General features: G+C 31.4%; 3 protein-coding genes and 2 non-coding genes across 8 annotated transcripts; 2 read left to right on the top strand and 3 right to left on the bottom strand.

Moving 5' to 3' along the window:
* Positions 1–1013: 1013 nt before the first annotated feature.
* TRNAV-CAC lies at positions 1014–1087 on the bottom strand. Its single transcript has one exon. It is a non-coding gene; the product is annotated as a tRNA-Val (tRNA).
* Positions 1088–3842: 2755 nt separating this feature from the next.
* On the top strand, positions 3843–7083 carry LOC101215784 (cationic amino acid transporter 6, chloroplastic). The gene is made up of 5 exons (XM_011654388.2): positions 3843–4331; positions 4641–4863; positions 5004–5334; positions 5525–5753; positions 6240–7083. The coding sequence occupies exons 1-5, from the start codon at positions 3953–3955 to the stop codon at positions 6836–6838; spliced, it is 1761 nt and encodes a 586-aa protein (XP_011652690.1). The 5' UTR covers positions 3843–3952; the 3' UTR covers positions 6839–7083.
* A 650-nt stretch (positions 7084–7733) lies between these two features.
* TRNAW-CCA lies at positions 7734–7805 on the bottom strand. Its single transcript has one exon. It is a non-coding gene; the product is annotated as a tRNA-Trp (tRNA).
* Positions 7806–8644: 839 nt separating this feature from the next.
* LOC101210951 (DNA repair endonuclease UVH1) lies at positions 8645–14313 on the bottom strand. Its single transcript, XM_011654386.2, has 9 exons — positions 13346–14313; positions 12860–13083; positions 12633–12697; positions 12259–12423; positions 11029–11958; positions 10051–10155; positions 9713–9973; positions 9400–9623; positions 8645–9294 (listed from the first exon to the last, which is right to left on the bottom strand). The coding sequence occupies exons 1-9, from the start codon at positions 14221–14223 to the stop codon at positions 9084–9086; spliced, it is 3063 nt and encodes a 1020-aa protein (XP_011652688.1). The 5' UTR covers positions 14224–14313; the 3' UTR covers positions 8645–9083.
* A 5722-nt stretch (positions 14314–20035) lies between these two features.
* On the top strand, positions 20036–23203 carry LOC101211198 (calcineurin B-like protein 1). Of its 4 annotated transcripts, none has more exons than XM_011654385.2 (9): positions 20066–20220; positions 20686–20851; positions 21282–21364; positions 21637–21696; positions 21917–22025; positions 22154–22206; positions 22421–22501; positions 22629–22741; positions 22836–23203. In XM_011654385.2, exons 2-9 carry the CDS (start codon positions 20773–20775, stop codon positions 22897–22899), a joined length of 642 nt encoding a protein of 213 aa, XP_011652687.1. In that variant the 5' UTR covers positions 20066–20220; positions 20686–20772; the 3' UTR covers positions 22900–23203. The 4 variants fall into 4 exon arrangements, 3 of the variants coding, with proteins under 3 accessions (XP_011652687.1, XP_004148365.1, XP_031738186.1); XM_004148317.3 differs by having other exon boundaries at positions 20067–20220; positions 20717–20851; XM_031882326.1 differs by having other exon boundaries at positions 20069–20220; positions 20693–20851.
* The last annotated feature ends 749 nt before the right edge of the window (positions 23204–23952 follow it).

The raw sequence follows: 23952 nt of genomic DNA, 5'->3' as shown, positions 1-23952 counted from the left end.
ATTTTGTTGGGATTATATATGATTGAAACCAAAGTCAGTCATTCTTCATTATTATGTTCTTAATTTATTATTAATATGGTTGTAATTGTTATATTTGCTTAAATCAAAAGGGTGTTTAGGACACTAACTCATATATTAATTTAATTTTTGTTTTCAGCAATGTATATAAACACATATTTTTATGAGACGAGAATGTGACGATCGATTTTACAAGAATTCAAGTAGTACAAGTTAATTGTCCCAATTATCTTTGAACGTTCTAAGTGTTTTCCACCACCTCCTTTCTTTCTTTTTAGGTTAAACCATGTGAAAAAAAGCTTTTTAATCAACTTATTTTTCTTTTCTTTTTTCATTTTATTGATGTATAATATATGAGCCTAACCTCACTTCACCTCACATGGCACATATATACTGTCATGATTTGCCTTTGAAAGCGTGGGGGTAATAGCTTAGCATCTACCCAAGAAAAGAAACCCCAAAAACACACCACTCAGTCTCTAACACTCACTCCATTCATTCATCCATTCTTGAGTGCTTTAAATCCATCCACACACTCATCATCACTTTATCATTTTTAAATGTTTTGTTAGGGTTTAAATGGATCTAACCCAAAAACATAACAGTACTAGATTATTAAACTCAGTAAAATTAGACGAACACTTACAGACATTTTTCTGTTTTTGATTGTTTAAAATTCTTGGACAACCTTTCTAAAAAAATGTCAAATGTTAGGGTGTGTGACAAAAATAAATACAATCCTATGTATTATAACCTTTGGGAAATTAAAATGCTATTATATGATTCCTTATAGTGGATGAGAATGAATCCAATACTATATCTCTATTTTACAGAAGCTAAGTTAGTCTCCACTTTTTTATTCTAAACTTAGAACTATGGTACCCATAATTCCTTTTCATGTCCTTTTGTTAGAGATTAGGGTTTCGATCATTAAATTTTTTACTATTATTATTACTTTCAATGGGTTGAAATGAGTTTTTTAAAAGATAAAACTATGTCTGAGCCCGGGTTCGAACCGGGGACCTCTAGTGTGTGAGACTAGCGTGATAACCAACTACACCACCCAGACATTTTCATTGGGTCGAAATGAGTTTATACATTGCTCTTTTTCTTTTTCTTTTTTAAATAACTTTAAAAAGAATAAAATTGTTAAAAGTTATAGATGTTACAACTTGTGATATCTCATAAAGGTATAAAACAACTTGTGATATCAATTTATAACACTCTCCTCCAAATATGGTTCAATCAATCTCATGTAAGACTTATAATTATTTGAGTTAATTAAACTACTAATTTTCATAAACCAATCAATTTAGATCCTTTGTTAAACTTTTATAAATTATTAATAGATGAATTCATCTCTAACGTGCATAGAGTTATCCAAATATATGTTGGTTTTACATAATGAACTATTATAGTTTATCTGGAGCCAAATCTTAAAGGAAATTGTGACTAAAAATCTAAATTGATTCAATTATAAAAGATTAGAAATCTAAACATTACAATTATAAATTTCACACAAGTAATTGAGGGTATAAATTGGTATACTTACCAAAGTCAATGAATTAAATTGATAATACAAATATTAGTTTAGGAGGATATATAACTGAATGTTTTCCCTAGTCTCTTGAACAATAAATTATAGAAATATATGAAATATAAACACAATTTTAAAACAAAATCAAATGAGCACAGTTTAAGACAAGTAATACCAATTAAAAACTTTATAAAGAATATAAATATATATAAACAAAAGAATGAAAAGAAAAAGGAAAAGAAAACATTACCTTGTGAAGTTTGGAAAGTAACACATACCTGTTCTAAGAAATCTTGACCTCTCATAATATGAAAAAAAAAATTAATAAACCCAGAAGCAATGAATAGTGACAAGATTCGAGATGCTTTTACAAGTAATTTTAACCAATAAATTGCATCTGACAAATGATTTGATTCTTGGATACACTAACTTTTTATTATTTGCATCCAAAGTATATAATAAAAATAGAGGAAATTAACTGTGAAGCTTCTATTCTGGTGGCACCTACCTAGCTATTATATATCCCATCTTCTTAATGTTTTCAAATCTAATAATTTAAACAATATTAAGATAATTAGCAAATACAATAATAGTGAAAGTAGTGAAGCAGACAAACCATGTTTGATTTTGGTTTCAGAAATTTGTATGTTGTATTTATTGGGTACTGCAATGTACTGCTTGTGTTTTGGATATTGTCTGGTGGAAAAGTGTTTCTTTTGGCATCTTAATTAATCAATAACATGCATGTCATAATTTTAGAAGATGAATAGAAGTGGAAGAGGTCAATTATAGAAAATCAACAAGTCAAAAGGATCCATCTTAAACCCAAAAACGAATTTTAATTAAGTTGCATGATCATTAATAAAGCTAGCTAGGAGTCTAATCAACAGTTCCAATAATTAAAATTTCTATATTCACTAGAGAGAATCAAACGATATAGATGATAGTCCACAAATTAATTGTCATTTGTAATAAATATATCCTAAATAATTGTACACTCGCAGTGGAAAAGTGCTTCATTTTCCCACACAAATATAACAGAAGGGAACATATATACATCTCTTTCTCCTCTCTCTCTCTCTCTCTCTCGCTATGACAAGGCATGCACCCATGTAAAGTTTTTGAGAATTTGAAGAGAACCCCAAAAGAGAGGTTCCTTTGGAAGTCAGCTTTTGGTCATTGATTAATGAAATTGAGAGGGAGAGAATATGCATTATTACACAATTGAGTGAAGAAGAAGGGATTTTTGACCCAAAAATCTTTAATTTATATATATATATATATAGAGAGAGAGAGAGAGAGAGCTTTGTGTGTGTGTGTATATATACATATCCTCAGAAGACATAAGCAAGCATCCAGGCTTTGTTAAAAGCAAAATATATTTAAACCCCAAAAAGAAATTACTTGGTAAGGAGCTTAAGAATATAAATAGGACATTGATTCCTCAACACAAAAATTCAGATATATATATATATGTATATATGGTTGGTATTGCAACAGTTGTAATGCTCAATGCCCCACTTCCCCCTTTTTCTTTTTTCATTTGGATTTCTTCATTCTAAAAGCGACATTAGACCTGTTTGCTATGATGTGAAAATGTTTTAGAGATAGATTCTTTTAGTTATTTTCTTTTCTTTTCAAATCACATGTGGGAAGCACAGTTGAAAATTAATGGTTTGTTTTCAAAAGTTATTTTTATTACTCGTTTTAGGTTCCAACTTATATTTCTAGTTAATTTACTCAAGTTAATTATTCAAATAAGTTATTCAAACACAAAGAGAAAGACAAGCAATTTGAAAATTGCTCAAATTCCTAGAGAAAAATATTGATTTGATTGTAATATTTTTGTATAGGAAAAAAGTGTTATAAATTAATTATATTAATTAAAAGGTGTATAATTATGAAAAGAATTTTAGGACGCACACTTATTTGATAATTTTTTAAAATAATAATAAATAAAATAAAAACCCTAATCAATATAAACAATATTTTTAGTTTAACCCAAAATAAATCCTAGTGGCGGCTAGCAAGAAAGTGTTGTTTTCCAATTGATTATATTTATTATGTTTTTCACTTTTAAAAAACGTTTTTAACTTAAATTTAAATTAGAAAATAAATAAATCTGAATATAATTTACCAAATTTCAACAACATTTCACTAAAAAGATTTTTAAAAAAAACGATAATTAGTAAAGAGAATATAACTTTCCATAATATTTACAAAAATATTCTCCAAGTCCAAGATCCTCTCCCCCAATTACTTATTTAAAAAGCTCCCTTTCACCCTCCATTTCTCTCCATAGTTAGAGATCAAGAAGAAGTTTAACCCCCCCTTTATTCCATTCACATTAAACTCTTCTTCTTCTTCTTCTTCTTATTCCCCAAATCTCCCGCCGTCATGGCCACTGCCGTGTCGTCCACCTTCCTCCGCCGCTACCTCTACTCGTTGTCCCAAACGCCTCACCGACTACGAAAGAGAATGCTAGCAACATGGACTCCTGATCAAGAACTTAACCAAGTTAGGCAAAGGTCAGGAGCTGACATGAAGAGGAAGCTCAAGTGGTTCGATTTGGTCGCTCTCGGCGTCGGAGGAATGCTTGGTGTTGGCGTCTTCGTCACTACTGGCCCCGTCGCCCTCCACGTCACCGGCCCCGCGGTTTTCTTGTCCTATATTATAGCTGGAATATCCGCTCTTCTTTCCTCTCTATGTTACACCGAATTCTCCGTCCATGTCTCAGCTGCTGGCGGCGCTTTCAGTTACTTAAGACTCACTTTCGGTATGGTCATATCAGCAATCAATAATGTCAACTTCACACTACTATATAATTCAGTCAACTAACTGAATAACCAGAATTGATAACTTTAACAAAAATTTACCTACTTTTTTATTTTTATTTACGTTTTATAACTGTCATTATATGTATATTTAAATTAATACATAACTTTAAGGTATACATGAAAGTTTAATTAGCATCAACAAAGTTGAAATTCCTAGTAATGTGAATTACAAATTTTCAACATGGTATATCTCAGAGTTTGTGATATATAGTTTGATGTTTTAATTTATGTATATATTTATATTGTAGGAGAGTTCGTGGGATATTTTGCTGGAGCCAACATTATAATGGAATATGTGTTGTCAAATGCTGCAGTGGCAAGAAGTTTTACAGAATATTTATGTGTTGCATTTGGAGAAAGTGAACCAAATGCATGGAGAGTGGAAGTTCATGGTTTGTTGAATGGTTACAATATGTTGGATTTTCCTGCTGTGGGTCTCATTCTTCTTCTCACTCTTTGTCTTTGCCACAGGTTTTTATTATTCTCTTTCATTTATAATTCACACCTTATAATAATTAATAGCTATGTGGGTTCTGTTATAATTAATAATTTTCCATGTGATATATATTCTAATTGAAAAAAGTACTTTTTCTTTTTTTTTTTTTTGGCAGTACAAAGGAGAGTTCAACATTAAACCTAATAATGACAATATTCCATGTGATATTCTTTGGGTTTATAATTGGTTGTGGGATGTACAAAGGAAGTGCGAAGAATTTAGTAAAGCCTGATGGAGTAGCTCCTTTTGGAGTTAAAGGTGTATTGGATGGTGCAGCTATTGTTTACTTCAGCTATATAGGCTATGATTCAGCTTCAACACTTGCTGAAGAAATACAAAACCCTACAAAAAGCCTTCCAATTGGCATAGTGGGTTCTGTTATTATTACTTCTGCTCTCTATTGTCTCATGGCTTTGTCTCTCTCACTTATGCTCCCTTACAATCAGGTAGGTAATAATAATTCAATATCAATAATATATATGTAGCAAATGATTACTATATAAATCAACAATATAATCCTAATTAATTGTTAATGGATTGTGACTAGGAGGAAATAGTTCCCTTCCTCCAATTGGGTCGTCATTTATAATATAATAATAATGAGTATATATATATGTGTGTGTGTTATATATATAGATATCAGAGAAAGCAGCATTTTCAATAGCTTTTCAAAGGATTGGTTGGAAGTGGGCAAGCAATTTAATAGGTGGTGGAGCAAGCTTAGGAATTGTGGCTTCTCTTCTTGTGGCTATGTTGGGACAAGCAAGATACCTTTGCGCTATTGGGAGGGCTAGGTTAGTCCCTTCTTGGCTAGCCAAGGTTCATCCTTCAACTGGCACTCCATTGAATGCCACTCTCTTTTTGGGTAATATACATTAATACTCCATTCTCTATAACTTCCTTTATTCTTAATTTCAAAGTGGTTGTTTCGTTCTTTTTAATATCCAATACTATTTTTTAATTTACTTCATTATATCTAGTATATCACGTGATCAATAGAACTTCAGCTTAGTTGTCAGACACCTAAATCTTTTTCTTCTAACTCTTTTGTTTTCAAATAGTTACTCTTTAAAAGTTAAAGACCAAATGAATGAAAAAAATTATGGATGCAAGAACTAAAGTGAAACAAATTTTAAAGTGGGTAGGGATCAAAATAAATATTTTAAAATACATACCACCAAAACTTAAGCCAAAGCAGAAAATAGAAGGTATTTGAATAAAATAGTTGTGGAAAAGCAAGCAAAGTTGGTAGAATTAAGTATAATGAGTGTAAAGATCAAAATGCATGTTAATTATATTTCAATCAAGCTCTTGTAATTAATGCAAATCTCTCTTCTGTCTATTTGTATAGGACTTTGTACAGCTTCAATTGCACTCTTTACTGAGCTTTACATAGTGATTGAAATGATTTCAATTGGGACACTCATGGTGTTTTACCTAGTAGCAAATGCAACCATCTATCGTCGATACGCCATGGTAAGCAAACATCCCCCGTCTCGTATTCTCCTCTTCCTTCTCCTCCTTTCCTGTTCGGCCATCGGTTTCTCCCTATCATGGAAACTCAACCAACAATGGTGGCCGGGTCTTTTGTTCTTCAGTGTATCGACAATCTTTATCATTACCTTCTTTCACTACAAATTTCCAAGCCACAACTCGAGCGATGCGTGGTCGGTGCCGTACATGCCATGGCCAGCTGCGACATCGATATTCCTTAATGTGTTCCTGATGACCACATTGAGGATGCTGTCATTTCAAAGATTTGCAATATGGTCATGCTTGATAACCTTATTCTATGTAGTGTATGGTGTTCATTCAACTTACAAAGCTGAGGAGATTATTATGGAGGTGAATAATAATAGGGTTGGTGAAGTGACCAACAACAATAACAATAATAACAATAATGTGAATTCAACAATCCAACAAAGCAAGCTGGATATACAAGTGCTTTGATAGGTGAAAGTTGACTTTCTAACACACACATGACCACTACTTTTTATTTCTTAAATTTGCTCAAAATGATCAATACCTTTAATTTTATTTATCCTTTCCCTTTTGACACTCTATATCTATGGAGTCTAGGGACATATATGGGTTCTCTTTTGTGTAAAATATTGTAGGTTATGAAATTTCATTAGAACAAAAGTTTAATATATATATCAAAAATACAGAAATTCTACTTTCTTACCCAAAAAAAATATACACCCATTTAATTATTTCATTCAGTTTTTTTAGTTAATTAACCTGATATCTTCTTTACTTTTGAAGAGGAGAACAAAATTGTTCACATTGTTATAGCTTTCACTCCCTTTTAGAATTGTTCAGCGAGTAGTTCGGTTTAATTGATTGGTGTTGATTTCTTTAATAAAAAAGAATATAGTTAATTGATTTTGATTAGAGCAGAGGTGTGTTAAAAAGACAAAAGTTTGCACTCGTGTTTAATAGGTTATAAACAAAAAGGAATTGAATTGTGAATGATATCGATGGTGGACATATATTTGCATATGAAGATGATCTCTATATGAGAAAATTTTAATTGCCATGGTGGGGAGTTGAAATATAGGGACAAAGGAAAATGAATATCCAATAGCTCCTCTTTTGCCCACTCACAAAGTTTTAAAAAGAAGAAGACTATTCAAAATATATATAAAAAATATATTGGGTACACTTTTTCTTTTTACATCAATCAGTCATAGAGAAGTGTGTGTATAGTACTAACCATGGCCATGACAGAAGTGATCTTTTTGGGAAGTTTGTGAAGATGATTGAAGCAATTTGGGCAATAATATCATCCAAAGTGTAGTAGAAAAATGTGAATGAAGTAAAAATATTTAAAATTTATGGAAATTGAACCCAACGTGAATCGAACACGCAACCTTCTGATCTGGAGTCAGACGCGCTACCATTGCGCCATGGATCCGGAGATGTTAATGGTTTATTATATTTAATACATACTTTATAAACTAAAAATCTATTTTTAATTCGGAAAGTTTCTTGAAAATAGTTTTTTCCTTTTTTTTCCCTTTCAAGTATTTCCCAATCCGAAGATTTTCGATCATTATTAAATTTGATTATTGAATATTTGGTCTCTAATTTTTTAGGATATTAACATTTTAATTTTGTATCAAATAGGTATGAACTTTAAAAATGTCTAATATTCTTAAATTTTCAATTTTATATCTATTAAATTCCTAAACTTTTTTAAAAATAGTCTAATAGATCTTAAATTTTCAGTTTTTGTATTCAATAAATTTTTTTAAAAATTTAATTCAACGTCAAATAGTTCAAGATTGGTTGACTTCTGTTTTTAAAGTTCATGTGGACTAAACAAAAATGACATCAAGTTTATTAGAACAATTATCAATTAATATTTTTTAAAAGAAATAAATATATCATTGATCTATTAGATATAAATTAAGAAGTTGAGGACCAAAAAGATCAAAACTAAATTTGATATACTAACTTGTAATTTCACTGCTATTTTAATACTGTTTTGTGTTTGGTTGAATTATGATTGTTTAAATTGAGAACCAATTTCTAAATGGCAAAAAATACATACATGCAACTCTAATATATTCACGTGAAAATGAGTAATAACATACAAAAATTCCAAATTATATCCATATTTGAAAGAAAGAGCATTTGTGACAAAATGGTTAAGTGTTAGCATTTGTCATTATTCACATTCAATTAGATTAAAAAGAGGGGGAAAAGAAAAAGAAAAAACCAATACATTGTTCCATCAACAAGAAGAAAAAATTAAAAATAATTTAGTTCTCATAGCTTATAATTAGAATTCTCCCAATCAATCTCAAAAAAAATTATTACAGAAAATTCTGTCAAACTACAAAAATTATTCATGAGATTATATCAAACTATGAGGACTAAAGTCAATTGATGCTAATACAAATTGTAACTTACATCAATAATTACACGCGAAACTCAGAGCTGAACAAGAAGATTGAAAGCTACAAATTGTAAAGATCAATGAAAATATATATAGATATGGTACAAGTACAATAACTCTACAAATGGAGCAAGAACCAAATTTTTAAATCAATTAGAAGCAAATGAAAAATTAAATGAAGAACGCAACCCTGGAGGAGGAGGAGCATTCATCAATCAAGGTTAAATAAAGCCTCTTTCCTTCATAAAATTTGAAGTTGGATAGGAGAATAAATAAGCCTCAATCCATGAATCACAGTAAAGTTGGATACTTTGCATCAAGAAAATCTCTTAGAGTTCGAGCAGCTTGCTGACTACCCATTAATGTTGCAAGCTTCTGAATAGGAAGAAGGGAGAGTTCTGCTAAGCTCTTGCATCCGTCCATTATTGCCCTGTAATTTGAATCAGTTACACCCGGAAGCCTCCTCAGAAACTCCACGGCTGACGTATTGTAATTTTCCGCTCTGATTATGGGAATGGCACCAAACAATTTAGTTGGATATCATAAGAGGTTTGTCAATATATAAATCATACTATGTTACTTGTCTAATGTTATCTTCATCTCTTACCTCACATCATTTTCGACAATGCCCTCCTCAGAAGGAACCCCAACTCTAACAGCTTTGGTTTCGTCAGGTTCATCTTGATTTGCCTTCAGTGATGCAAATATTTCAGCAGTCGCATGGAGACTACGAGACCAAAGTATTCGAAGACGAGGAAAATGGAGAACAAGCAGCGAAAGCTTAGACATGACATTTGTTGGTGTCACATCATCACCAATATCACTTGCCGACTGAAATGGGCAAACAATAAATTATTGGCCAAAACCACCACAACAAAACCAAAACTTGGCCCGTCTTGTTGCACATAGACTCAAGTTACCTGAAATGAAAAGCTTTTGTCTTGAGAGAACTCAATCAGAAGAACAGGTATTCTGTAATATCGCACCATTGTCTCGACTTGATGATAAAGGCGTCCGGAAGCAAAGCTCATGAAGAGATCCTGAATACTCTTTCTCTCAACGCATATAAGGGGTGAAAGAATATAATCCCCAACTTCTAATGTTATAGGAATTATGCGCATGCCTTTCTGGTGGAGAACATTTGGAAGGCTACTCATGAACTCCCTCATGTCCACTATAACCTGAGGAAGTACAAAGTGATCAGAGAAATTATAGAAGAAATGGAAGAAACCAGAAGAGATAAAGCAATATCACACACCTGCATGTCTTTCTCCACATCCTTTCTTCCACCAGCCTTTCTGGTCGAATTCTGTGTTGTAGCCGGTGGTTCTACAGAAGAATTTAATCCTAAGCAATACCCATTCTGCGTTGAACAAAGATGATATTAATGTGATACCAAACAGAAGAAAGAATGTTGCTTTGGCAAGTATGCAGTTTTTATTTATGTTTCATCTCATATACTCTGAGCACTAGACTCGTTCATTATATCAATGAAAAGTCTTATTTCCACTTCAAAAAAGAAAAACAAAAAACGGAAGAAGAAGAAGAAAGAATGGAATTTGACATCGTAAAAGACAAAACCCTGTAAAATAATCCATCCAATGTAAGGCAACCAACCTAGAAGAGGGACACGAAATAGAAACTAAACACAGAATCGAATGTCTAATAAGGCCACAAAGTACTTCTTAAAAATGATATAATGAAATTCCCTTTCTAAATATAGGAAGAACAATTCATTTCATGGGCAATTATGCATTCAGAAATGGCATATTGCTGCAGCAAGCACCACCGCTGTTTACCACCTCCCTTGAAACAATTCGAGTATACAAAAATTTGCACCTAAGTGGGGCTACAAAAGTACAGCACCTTCCACATTATTGAAGAGAACGACAAATATATAGAAAAAACACAAGGGGATTAACCTGAAGTAGATAAAACACATTACTCGTCATTTTGCCATGCATGTACTCTCTACCAGGCAAGATTTTAACAAACTAAACACTTGAACAAACAATCGTGGCCACATATGCGAGACAGAGCCATAAAATTACAATAAATAATTGGAGATTGGAAAAAAGAGACAGAGAGACATGAGGGTTATTTCCCCGCTTCTAAATTAAAAAAATACTTCAGAGACTCGGTAAGAGTTTATCTGACTCCGAATGAGAAATATAAATTTCGTTAACATATTCAAGAAATATTCTGAAAAAGGAAAGAAGGCTTCATGAAAAATAACCTGATCAACTGGGATCATCATCAGCGACTTCTGTCTAATCAAAGATTCAAATGCACTATTCTCCCTCCGAATGCTTGCCTGAAACTTCTGTACCTCAGTTGAATCATCATAGAAAAGAAAATAGACCTTCAAATGTTTAGTTGGATTCTCGGCTTTATAGACTTCTATCTGCCTCACGAAAGTTACATCTGGATGGTACGCAATAATAATGGAAGGCTCCAGCGTGTCTAGGATAGGCTGATCACTTTCAAGAGCATAAAATTGCACTGGAGGTAGTAGCTTTGTCTGTTGTCTCTGCTTCCTTTCACCTGGCTCTGAAGGAGGGGTCGAGCAAGTAGCTTCAGAAAAGCCATCCAAAGCCCCTGGATTTATCTCATTCATCTGATCTTCACAACCTGATACAGATGCTTCAACTTTATCATTTACCGGTGCTTTCTGATTGCCAACATTCTTATCCTTAGAATTATTAGAATCGCCAACATCAACTGAACCTTTTTTATTCAGTACTTTTTTCTTTCCCTTTGCATATCCTATATTATCAACATCAGGCTGGTGATCATCAATTGCTACCTTCTGATTATCAACAGGTGTTTTATCCAAAGAATTATTGGTCTTGGAAGCGCCTTTTCTACTCCTTCCCTTTCTCTTTCCAGTTGCCTGTTCTGTACTATCCATATCATTCTGTTGATCCTCCACAACAGCAGAATCGTTTTTGGCTCGATTTCTTATTTCTGATGCTGCAGCTAATAGTGCATTACGCTCTTGTTTGTTGAAGCTGCTAGCTTCAGCATTTTGTGCAGGTGTTATTGGAACAACTCCATCAAGTACCCCAAAACCTTTGGGATCCTTATGCTTCTTTTTATTATGGGGTTTCATGTCACGAAGTTGTATTTTGTTTAGCAAGTAATTCTCCCATTCTTCCCGTAGGACCTTCACAAGAAAAGACATTCGTCAGCCAATTCATGCAAATACCATTTACTATTGAGAGTCTTTCCCAAAACATTATATTGAAACGAGTGTATCAGGAATGAACACTTATAGTACATTTTGTTACATTTAGATTCTAAAGTACATTTTGTTACATTTAGATTCTAAACGACCTTCTGCAGCTGTTCATAATGCATCGTTTTTGTTGCATGATCCAAAAAAAAATGCATAATGGATGTTGAAGTGAATATAATTCAACTGACAATAAATAAAGAACTCTAAACTATTAAAAAGTTAAATGACCATCTGAGGGTTGTTCATAATGCATTCTTCTAGCTGCATGCATGAGCGCTCATCTTTGCATGCCACTAGAACGATTCCACTGCTGTCCTTATCGCTTTCTAGCAGATTCTCTTCTCCTTCAGATAGCCGCTTCTGTCTTTCCTCTTCTATTTCTTCGAGAATCTCCTGTAAATAATTAGAAGAATTAACTTAGAAAATCTTACAGAGCTTAATTTTCTGTTCTCTTTCATAAAACCATAAATATTTAAAGAACGTTGACATCTGAAGGGAATTGGTTCAAAGACCAAATCTAGCCAAAGATTGCACATTTTCAACCAGTAGTTACGACCATTGAACAGAAAATGTTGCACAGAACCTGGAACTCACTCACTCACACGTAAGACCTTCCACTTTGGCGCCTCTTCCAAAACTTCGGTCAAAACTATTCCACTAGTCGTACCTGATGAGAGTTGGCAAACATCTATCAGAATAATGAGAGAAAAAAACTAAATAAAAAATTAATGGATCCGAATTCTAACTTAATGGAAAAATTGACGAATTGAAGTCGGGGGATGAATGCAGTGAGAATAAATAAAATAAATTCATAAATCTATGCCCTCACCCTCTTCCTCAGTATTGTCATCTCCTTTTGATTTTTTCCTTTTGCCCACCACACCTTTACCCTGCTCAATTATTTTTGAACCATCAGCTCTAACAAATCGATATACCCGTTTCTTGGCATATTCAAAGATCTTGTAGCTTGATTCTGCAAATATCCAAACAGACCTAAAGCTCTCAGACACCCTCAGAGTATCCAGATACTTCAAGAAAGTCACTGCATCGTACCTACCCAAACAACATTTCAAAACAATATTCACTTTATTGCTAGCATTTAAATATATGGGAAAATTCTTCCATGATTCACCATCAAAACACTGTTAAACCATTTATTATTATCACACCAAAAAATTAATTTCAGAACAAAATTAGCTATGGAACTATTTTGCACCCTCGTACAGACACGGATGTACATATATATATGGGCATAATAATAAAATAAATCCAGGAAGGTAAAACATAATAATAACAAAACTGAATTCAAACTAACCTAACGAGGTAATCCAATAATTTCCTCAAAGTTTTCAAGTCTGACACAAGCTGCTTCGTCCTCTTCCCTAACGTATGCCAAATTGGATCCAACTGCCGCCTCACAATTTCATCAAATGATTTGAATAACCCATTTTCCACAGTCAAATCCTCAACATCAACTTTATTCGTCTTCCTCATCTCCTTCAAGCAGGCATCCATAACCTCAATAATGGCTTTTTGTATCCCCACCATGTATTTGGTCATTGGCACTCTAATATCCACCACATCTGGTGGGTTCCTCTCCAATTCCTCCGAAACATTAACTTGAAACCTCGGCCACAAATGTAACCTCCGAACATACAAGCATTTCATTATCCGCTCTGCCTTGGCAAACCCAGAAACCATCGCATGTGGCTTATCAGAAAAAACTCGAACATAAGCATTCCGGTTATGGGAACGAATAATTCGGACAATGAAAGCTTCGGTAGACGTTTCTGATAAAGAATGCGCATTGAGAATAATAAGCCCAGCAATATTAGAGGTGGGAAGCTTGTGCGTAAGAAGATCGACAATGAGAATCCGAGGAGTGACGAAAAATGAAGAGCCGGAAGAGTAAAGAGAAAGCCGGTGGTGAGCGGGAAGATCGGCAGAGATTTCAGAGGGGAAAGTGAGTGGATCAGATTGATGACGGTTGAGGTAGAAAAGAATTTGAGATTTAAGAGAAAGTTGTGAGTGAGAAGAGGGAGATACCAAAAGAAGGGTACCTTGAGACGGAGAGTGAAGGAAAAGGAGAGAAGAAACGAGTTTTGCGAGATTTAGACCTGAAGAGATGATTACTAAGCCTCCATTAGAGTCCTCGAGAAGCTCTGTGATTATATGCTCGTGGAATTGAACCATAGGATTGGATTGAAGCTCCTTCAATGGCGATTTTGCTAGGGCTTGCTTTTCTGAAGGTGGCGGGAAAATTAGGGCGCGGGGTTGAAGGTTGACAGTTGAGAGGCTTCGCCAAGGCAGAGAGTAACAATACGACGTCGTTATGTGAAAATACGCAATTTGGGCCTATTGAAAAGCCCAACATCTTAAATTCAAGTAGAGAACAAAAATAAATTCTTTTCTTTTTAATGATCATGTTTGTTATTTAATTTTAAATAATTTAAATATTATAATTATTTAACTTTCACAATTTTTATCGTTATTAATTCAGAATTTTAATTTCACACAAATAATTATTTTTAATTAATTAATATACATAATAAATATAAATATTAAAACTTAACGACTCTAATTGAAACAAAGCTCAAAATTTCAAGAGAAATATAACACTATTTTGATAAAAAAAAAAAAAATCAAAGATGTTTATAATAACTCAAAATAAATTTGAATTGATGCATTTTTTATAATCCTTTTGTTTTTTTTATTTTAATCTTTTAAAAACTAAATGGACAAACACTTCCGTCACTTTTTAATTTGTTTCTTTGATAACGAAACCAATTTTTTAAAACAGTAAGATAAATAAAATAAAACTTGTAACTTTAGTTTTAAAATTGGTTAGAAATTCAACTTTTATATTTAAAAAATTGTATAAATTTTTGAAAAGTATAAACTTAAGTTTCAATAACAATAACCAAAAAAACAATCTCAAATTTACACGTGTGAATAGAATTTCAATTTTCAAATCATCAAATATAATATTGAATGATTAAAAATTAAATTCAAGAGTGATTTGTAAATATCAAAAGTTAATTTGAATCATTTAAGAGTCACAGTAAATTTATCCTAAGTTGCAAATATTGATAAGTAGTTTTTTTCAGAACAAAAACTACTTTTAATTGACCGGTAGTAGCTTTTAATATTTGAAGTATGGTAGAATTCAAGATTATAGACTTTAGGGGAAGAGAATCAAATAAAAGCAATGGAAATCGTCAACATAAATTAAACTTAAGGTTATGTACATATATGAATTTATAAACTTTTGACTTAGTTTCCCCCAACATTTTTTAAACATTGGTATACAAAAATTATAGGAAAATACTATTATGATATTAGTCAAAAAGAAAAAATCGAAGAATAATTGTTAAAAAATTCAAAGTAGAAGTTGAAACTAACTGCATTTTCAGAAAGAAGTGTGTATGCATATCTTAACGATTAAGTTACGTTATGTTCTAATTGACAACCGAACTCATAATTATTCTTTGATTAAATAAAAGTAAGGTATAAATTCATATGTATCATGATTCATTATAGTTGAAATTGATGGCTTTTCAAATCGAAGTATATATTTTGACAACCATATTATGTTTGAATTAATAACGGAATTCATATTTATTTCCAGTTGAATGTTAACCTAAAAGTTAATGATTCCAAATATTACTTTTAAATTATTTAAATTATTGATATAAATAGTGTAACATTTGAAAACAAAATTTTAACTTTTCCATTTTTTTATTTAATTTAACCTTTTAATTGCGTAATTATATTAAACAAAAATAAGAACATAATTTAGAAATAGCAATAAGTCAAGTTATAAACTCAGTTTAGTTTTAAAAAAATATAATATGTAATGTATAATGTATTATAAATCATATAATTTTTTTAATATACATGGTAGCCATAAAATAAATCAACAATAATTTGCCTCCAACTAGCTTTATGATTAATAAAATTATAATATTAAACACATTTTAAAAAGTTTTTAAAAAATAGAAAATATTACCAACTATTTATACTGTATATAACAAAATAATTAAAAGACAAAATTGTGCACACAAATTTTTTAAAAAAGTATAAGTATTTTTTTAAATGTTCCATTTTTTACAATTTCTCTTATTTTTAAACTCTAATACATATTTATGAATCTGCTATAAAATCCATATCTACAAATATAAAATACAACTAATTTATTCAATGTGAATGTTAACATTTTGTAAAGTATAGTTTTTAAAATAAACAACAAAATAGAATTGAGATATTTAAAAGAAATAGAAAAAATGAACACTAAAAGAGTAAATGTTTCATTTATTTTTCTACCATTTCTCATGTTTTTATTTAGGGTCAATTTGAATTGGATTAAAAAAATATTTTTGGAAGAAATTCATTTTTGTTTATTTTTTTCATAAAGGTCTATTTTAAATAACTTTTTCTAAAAACTAAAAATTAAAAAATGTAATAGAAAATGATGCTAGTCTCAAATAATATTAAAAACGAAAAAATGTTGTTTAAAAAGAAAAATGAAGAAGAGAACGCGTTTGGTGGTTGTATGTATGGAGAAAGACAAAAAAGAGTACACGTGGGGGCGAAGATAGTGACACGTAGTCCAACCGTTTTAGAATATGTAGGGTACGTTGAAATTCCAAACTTCACTGCCTACAGAAAACCTGTCAAATACGTCGGTGCGGTTGGTGCTATAGTGCAAGTGCAACTCTCGCCCCCACCCCACGCCCATTCGTCATACCTTTCCAATACAATGTTCTCCTTTCCATAGTATCAACCTACATGCATGCATACATATTTGAAACTACATATTATATACAAATATTGTTAACCTTTTCCTACTTTCTCTCGGAAATAAATATTTATTTTTTTAAACCTCGGAAATAAATATTTATTTTTTTAAACCTTGTAGATTTTTTGTTTACTTGTGTCATGAACGAGAGCCCCACTTTTAAATTAGTATTTTGAAAACGAAATTCATCGTTGTGGTCGTCAAGTGAAAAATCTTATTGTATTTGGAACTTACGTTGTTGTTAATTGTTATAATTGTCATTGTAGTTTTTGATAATGTAACTGATATTTTGTTAGTATAATAGTTACGACGTGGGGTATTGAGCGATCTTGACATTTTTTTATGAATCATGTCAGTATCACCATTTTTGATGGTGTTAGTGTAAGTGTTGCATTGATAGGAGCATGAATTATTTACATTTAATGTTGTTGTTTAGGTCAAACGAAATTAAATGTATCATATTATAATGTTGTGATTTTTTTAAAAAAATTGAAGTTAGTTTTACGTTGCTTTTTAAATTTCAAAATTTACTCTGTTAATATTAAAGACTTATTTTTTAAGCTACTGACATCAAACGAGCGTGTAGTGAAATATCGAGGCTAAAATTTAAGAAAGTTAATAAATTGCAAAACCGAGATAAAAGTTGATGATGAGATCAATCCAAAATCGTCCGTACAATCACATGATGGAATAAATTGTCACGTCGTGTGCATTTACCTATTCAATTATCGTAGATTTAATTTTTCGGTGTATATCTTCAAAACTCTAAACATTAAAGTTCATTTCAAGTACTTTTTTTTTTAAAAACCTACCATACATAGATCATTAAAAAAAAAAAGTCATGTTATAAATTCATTCAACATTTATAGTGAATTAAATTTAATACAAAGAAGAAAGAAAGAAAAAAACCCAAATATTCAATATCTATTGTGGCTTTCCATGAAACTTAGCTTACAACCTAAAAACCCAAAACGCAGTGTCGACTGCCGTTTCAATGCGCTTTATTTTAGAAAACACAACAGTTTTTTAATAGTAATCATACACAAAATTATATTATACATTTAAAAAACAATAAGTGTATTGAAAATATGTTATTTTCATTCTTTCGTCAATCCGGAATTTGGTATGACCTGTTGAGATTGTAACACGTGGCCTCAACAGTATGAGGACACGTCAGCTCACGCGCAAGATTTAATGGGTTCTATGTGAAACGTGGACATTAAAGCATAAACCAATATCAAAAAAGGGGCCCAGAGAATGACTTATTTGTTCATTTTTGCCACGTGTAGTGAGGTGATTGAATTGCATGGCATTTTAACTCTTGACTTGGACTGTTCACAACACCTTTCTTTCAAAACTCATCCACGCGCTTCTAGAAACTGAGGTTGCATATGCCTACAAGTCTACTAAAGTGGGGCCATGTGCAATTTTGGTAGTTCATTTCATAATTCAATAACCCTTCCCTTTTTAGATTATTTTTCTTTTCTAATTTCTAAACATTTTATTATAATGTTTCACCTCATGTAAAGAAATATTTAAATATACACTCAACCTTTAAAAATCAAATATGAAATTTAGTAAAATCTCGGGTTTACAAACTTACGTGGTTTTTTTTCTTTTTGAGTTTTCGACAACAAAAAAAAACTTAAAAGAAATTATAGTATTGAAATAATATCAAACATTTGATGCGTCATTTAATAAATGTTATAATGAAAAAAGTTTTAGTCATACATAATAAAGCAACAAAATCGATTAGGAAACTTATACACTAATCCTAATAAAGTTATGATAAATCATGGATCATGAAAATTTCTATAAATACACTGTGCTGATTAAATACAAATTGAAATTGATTAAGTGCATATTTTGATTAACTTTCTTAAGTATTTGAAATAAATGGTTTACCAATTATAAAATTAAACCAAACATAAATTAAGTGTTGTGGCTTATTTTCTATTATATAATTGGTATAAGAATTTCCATTGTTTTGGTTTTTTCTGTCGTTTATCATTCAAATTACAAACAAATTCAACTACTAGCGCGACAGTGATATATACTTTTTCTTTATCTAAATTTCACATCACGAAATATATTAGTTTGTTTTATGGATTTTTCACCAAAAATGAAGAAGATGATCAAAGATTTACTTTAGTTCTTAAATCAAGAGTATGAAAGAGTTTAAAGTAAAATTTAAAAAAAATGGTATTCCTTAACTTTCTTTAGAAGTATTTCTTAACTATTTCAATGGAGTATTGTTTCATTTTATTTCAACAAGTTTGAAAAAGGAAAAAAAAAGAGAGAAGAATATTATTTCTTAAATGAAAAAGGTAAAAGGAAATATCGCAACAAAATTAGTTCGATAATGGCAGCACATGATTGGGCCACGTGGTTAGGATGTAAAAGTTTGGTGCAAACATCCAACTACAACATAAATATTACTATTTAGGATATGAATATATGTGGTTAACTTTTAAACCATAATCTATTTAAAATGTGACTATATTTTTTTCTTTTAATTTGATCAAAATAACAACATATATAATTTTTTTCATATTCTATCAATCAAATTTTGTCGTAATTTATAAATATTTTAATTTATTTTACTACTATTAAAAATATATATTTTTTATTATTTTAAATAATGAATTGACATTTATATATATATATATATATATATATATAATATTAAAAATTCAAATTTCCATCTCCTCTTCTCCCTTCTCTAATTCAAATACTTCAAAGCCCCTAAAACCATAATACATCTAGGCACTTCCATGATATTCGTATAAATATAATTAAAAATATATGAAAAGCTTTTCTCCTAAAAATACCTATTAACAAACAAAAAAAAACACAAAAACTCATTATACTTAATTTTGAATTTTGACATAAGTAAATAATTGGTATATTTTTGCTAATTTTGAAAATTGTATTTATTTAAAATATAATGCATGGATCCACCACAAGGGGCGTGCAGTACAGTTGCAATAAATTTCATACGTGGCCAAAATTATTTTGCGGTGAACATATATTTGTATTGTATCATCCAATTCGAAAAAGATTCTGCTTTATTACCTGGAATACCAGAAATAAAACAATTAAATTAAATTACGAAAAAAACGAAGAAGAAAAAATTAAATAAACAATATATATACCAATTAAGGGTTCTGCCGTTTCCAATTTCGCGTTAATACACATCACATTCATCATCCAAGTTGTCTTCCTTCCGCCGCTGCTTTTAAATTAAACTTCCTTTCACTCTCGAAATTTGCGCTTTCCAATTCCATTCCCCATAGTTTTCTCTCTTCTTCAGGATCATTTCCCCTCATTTTCCTCTCCTCTAACAATATCTCCCCTTCTCCTTGGATTCCTCCGCCACACCATTCTTCCTGGTGAGTCTCTTTTCCCCTTTCTCTCATCTTTCCTTTACGCTTTATAGCGAATTCTCTGGATTTTTTTATGTGGGCCGTGCTTGGATTTCAATTTTATATTTGGGTTTCTTTAAAAAAAAAAAAGTTGTGTAATCTTTCTTCCGAGTCTTTCTGAAATTTGAGATAAACGGGCGAAGAATTTGTTGGATCATTTAAAACAGAGAGAAAAGAGAGAGAGAGAGAGAGGAGTGTAGATGGGTCGGTATGAATGAATACCTTGATTATTTTATTGATTACAATTGAATTTTAGATGTCTCGTGTTTGAAATACGATTTTTTTTTTTTTAAATTTTCTGAGGTCAACAAAAGGCTAAGTCAAAATGTTTTACCCAAGATTTATGTTCGGTAGTTTGGTTTTGAATTTTATGTCGACTAATCTGAGGGTGTTTTGATGGTTGTTTTGAATTTTGGGTTCGTTAAATGCAAGGGGTAAGATGGGTTTTCACGATGTGTTGTAGTGAAACAGAGGAGGCAGCTGTTGGTTTTGCATATTCCGTTATTTTTTTTCCAGTAAATGGGCTGTGTTTCGTCTAAAGGAAGAAGGCAGTTCCCTGGCTACGAGGATCCTGTTTTCCTTGCTTCACAAACGACTTGTAAGTTCTCTGTTTCACTCAGCTTTTGCATTATCTGCCATTTTTTGTTCTTGATAAATTGTTGAGAATCCGTAGCTTAGGATGCCCTTTATTTAATTCAAGCTTGATAAGATTATCTTCTTAGAATATGATGTGCAGGGGTAGAGCAAAGGGACCATTGCCCTCTTTGGGTTAAAAATTTTTATATATGAAAGTTAGAATATAAGATTTTGTTCTGCTATAACGTCATCATATTCATAAGAATCCAAGAGGAGGGACTGAATCTTCTTTTTACTATTACTATCTGAGTGTCTTGGTCTTTATGTGGTGATTTTTGAGCTGTTGTATATATTACTAACGACCATCAAGTGGCTTATCTAAGAGTCTTATAACCTTGATTTGAGTATTGTATTGACTTCTTATTGTTGTGTGCCATGTTCTGATCTTTCAGTTAGTGTCAGTGAGGTTGAAGCTCTATTCGAGCTTTTCAAAAGCATCAGCAGTTCAGTGATAGACGATGGGCTAATAAACAAGGTATTTTATCCATCATACGTAATTATCATTCTCTGTTTTTTACCCACTTGAGTAATTTAGACTGTATTTTATCTCTCATTACATGTCCTGTTCTGAATTCTGCGTCGTATTTGGACAATCTCATATGGTTTTATGAATGACAATGATATATACTTGGGACATTTATCTTCTGCATATGTTATGGTTAATTGTGATATAAATGAACTTGAGTTATGCAAATCCAAATTTCAAACTGCAATTGCCAAGAGTTGACAATGTTCTTACTTGTGCAGGAAGAATTTTTATTGGCTCTTTTCAAGAACAGGAAGAAAGAAAACCTCTTTGCAAGCCGGGTATGCTATTCGATTGGTGGATTTGATAGTTTGAATAATAACAACAATTAAAAGAAAAACGACCTAACGAGGATCCGTGTATCAATATCTGAAGTACTGATCAAGTCTAATTTTGATTTAATCAATCTAACTTACGAGCAGCCCTAACTGTATCGATACTCTTTCCTAGTCATTTATATACAATCACCATATGACCGAAAAACTGTTTTTGTGCCTGTAGATCTTTGATCTATTTGATGTGAAGCACAGAGGAGTTATTGATTTTGGTGACTTTGTTAGAGCGCTCCATATATTCCATCCAAATACTTCTATGGAAGACAAGATAAATTGTAAGTACAGAAAATACTGTCAAGAGTTTAAATTTCCAGCATTTATAATATCTCTACTTGATTAGTAGTTCTCGTGCTTTCAAACTATATAGGTTGGTGTTCTGATTTTCTTTTAAAAACTTTTGCAGTTTCATTTAGGCTTTATGACCTAGATAATACGGGCTTTATCGAACGAGAAGAGGTATGCAGATAACTTCATTTCTTCTTTTTCATTGTTTCTTCTGCTGTGAAATTCTTAATTCCCTTGTCTCTGCTCGTGTCACATCAAGTAATTCAAATGGATTGATTTAGATTTTCTTTAAAAGCAGTTCCGTTAGTCAGGACTCGAGATGCTATTTCTTTGTTGATCCAGTTTATCCATTTAGATGTTTCATTATGCAATTTGATAATGACAGGTTAAGCAAATGTTATTAGCACTTCTTGGTGAATCTGAAATGAAGTTGGCTGATGAGACCGTTGAGGCGATTCTTGATAAGGTGAGTTGCGACCCTAAACTCCAAAGACCAGACCATAGTCCTGTAATGTGATTTGTCGGTATAATACACTGTTTCTTCATTACTAACGAATCAGCAGAATCATGAAACACTTCTTTGTGCCTTGTAGACATTTTTGGAAGCGGATACGAACCAAGATGGGAAGATCGACATGTCAGAATGGCAATATTTTGTTTCCAAGAACCCCTCGTTATTAAGGATCATGACACTCCCTTATTTAAGGTAACAAGACTAGTCGTCTTTTTTTCTGTCTTGTTGAAAGAACTCAGACCCGTTTCGGGAACCTTCTCATGAGTTCCTTTTGTCGAAAATGCAGGGATATAACGACAGCATTCCCAAGTTTTGTGTTTTATTCTGAGGTGGATGAGGCTGCTGCTTGAAGAAAGTACAGAGAATTGGAAGTGTGATTAGCTAGATTAACTGTTAATGACATATTTTTATTTTTCTTATTCTTGGAAACCAAACAGTTTGAAGATGAAATAATGAGAGGAAAAAAAGAAAGAAAAAAAAAAAAAAGAAAAAAAAACTAGATGGATTTTAGAATTATTATTTTTTCTTAGAAAAAGTTGGGAGAAGTCCTTGTGTGAGCAATAATAGTGCTCGGTTTTGTGTAAAGCATCTTCGTCTAACTTTTGCAATTAACATTTCACATTAGAAAATACATTTCTTTTTTCTTCTCTTTAATTACCATTTTTGTAATTAGGAGTTCAACCAAAAACATTAAAAAAAAAAAAAAAAAACAAATCCAACCAATTGATCTACTTGGTTTGTATTTCGAGAAAATTAAAAATGATTGGTTCATAACAAATTTTAAAAAGCTGCTCAAAATTGAATGGAATCTAGAGTATATTACCCTTAAAAAATAAACTAACCTTGTGGTGTATATAAAGAAAATCAAGATTTTAATTTAAAACAAAATGAAAGAAGAAAAAAGAAACACAAAGTCCCTGTTCAAAATAAAATTGAATATAAAAAATGATAAGTTTGAAAAAATGATTCAAAGTTAGTAACTTGAAATTAATTGAATCCATTTGGTTTTGCGTTGGGCTTTCACCTTATATAACAATAAAACTATACTCACTTTATAAATAGTTAAGCAATTTTGTAGAGCATTTTACACAATTGCCTAATTTAATGAAGACATGCAAATACCTTGGGTAAGGCTATTGCTTCTACATTTGAGTATAGGGAGAAGGGTCACAATTCCAAGAAGAAGACGATAACGGGTCAATTGTTGAGTGTATTGTTGATTAAGATGATGAAAGTAGTCGGAGGAAATCATATATTTAATATGTATTGGTATTATTGAACCAATGCAAACATACATGACATATGTACCGTTATATCTACAAATACTAACCGTTATATCTACAAATACTAAATATTAATTAGTTTGGTAAACTTGATGGGTAGTACTTATGTATAAGGAGAAA

This window comes from Cucumis sativus, chromosome 3, assembly GCF_000004075.3.
Source record: "Cucumis sativus cultivar 9930 chromosome 3, Cucumber_9930_V3, whole genome shotgun sequence".
Classification (NCBI taxonomy): Eukaryota; Viridiplantae; Streptophyta; class Magnoliopsida; order Cucurbitales; family Cucurbitaceae; genus Cucumis; species Cucumis sativus.
This window is presented reverse-complemented; position numbering and strand designations above follow the sequence as displayed.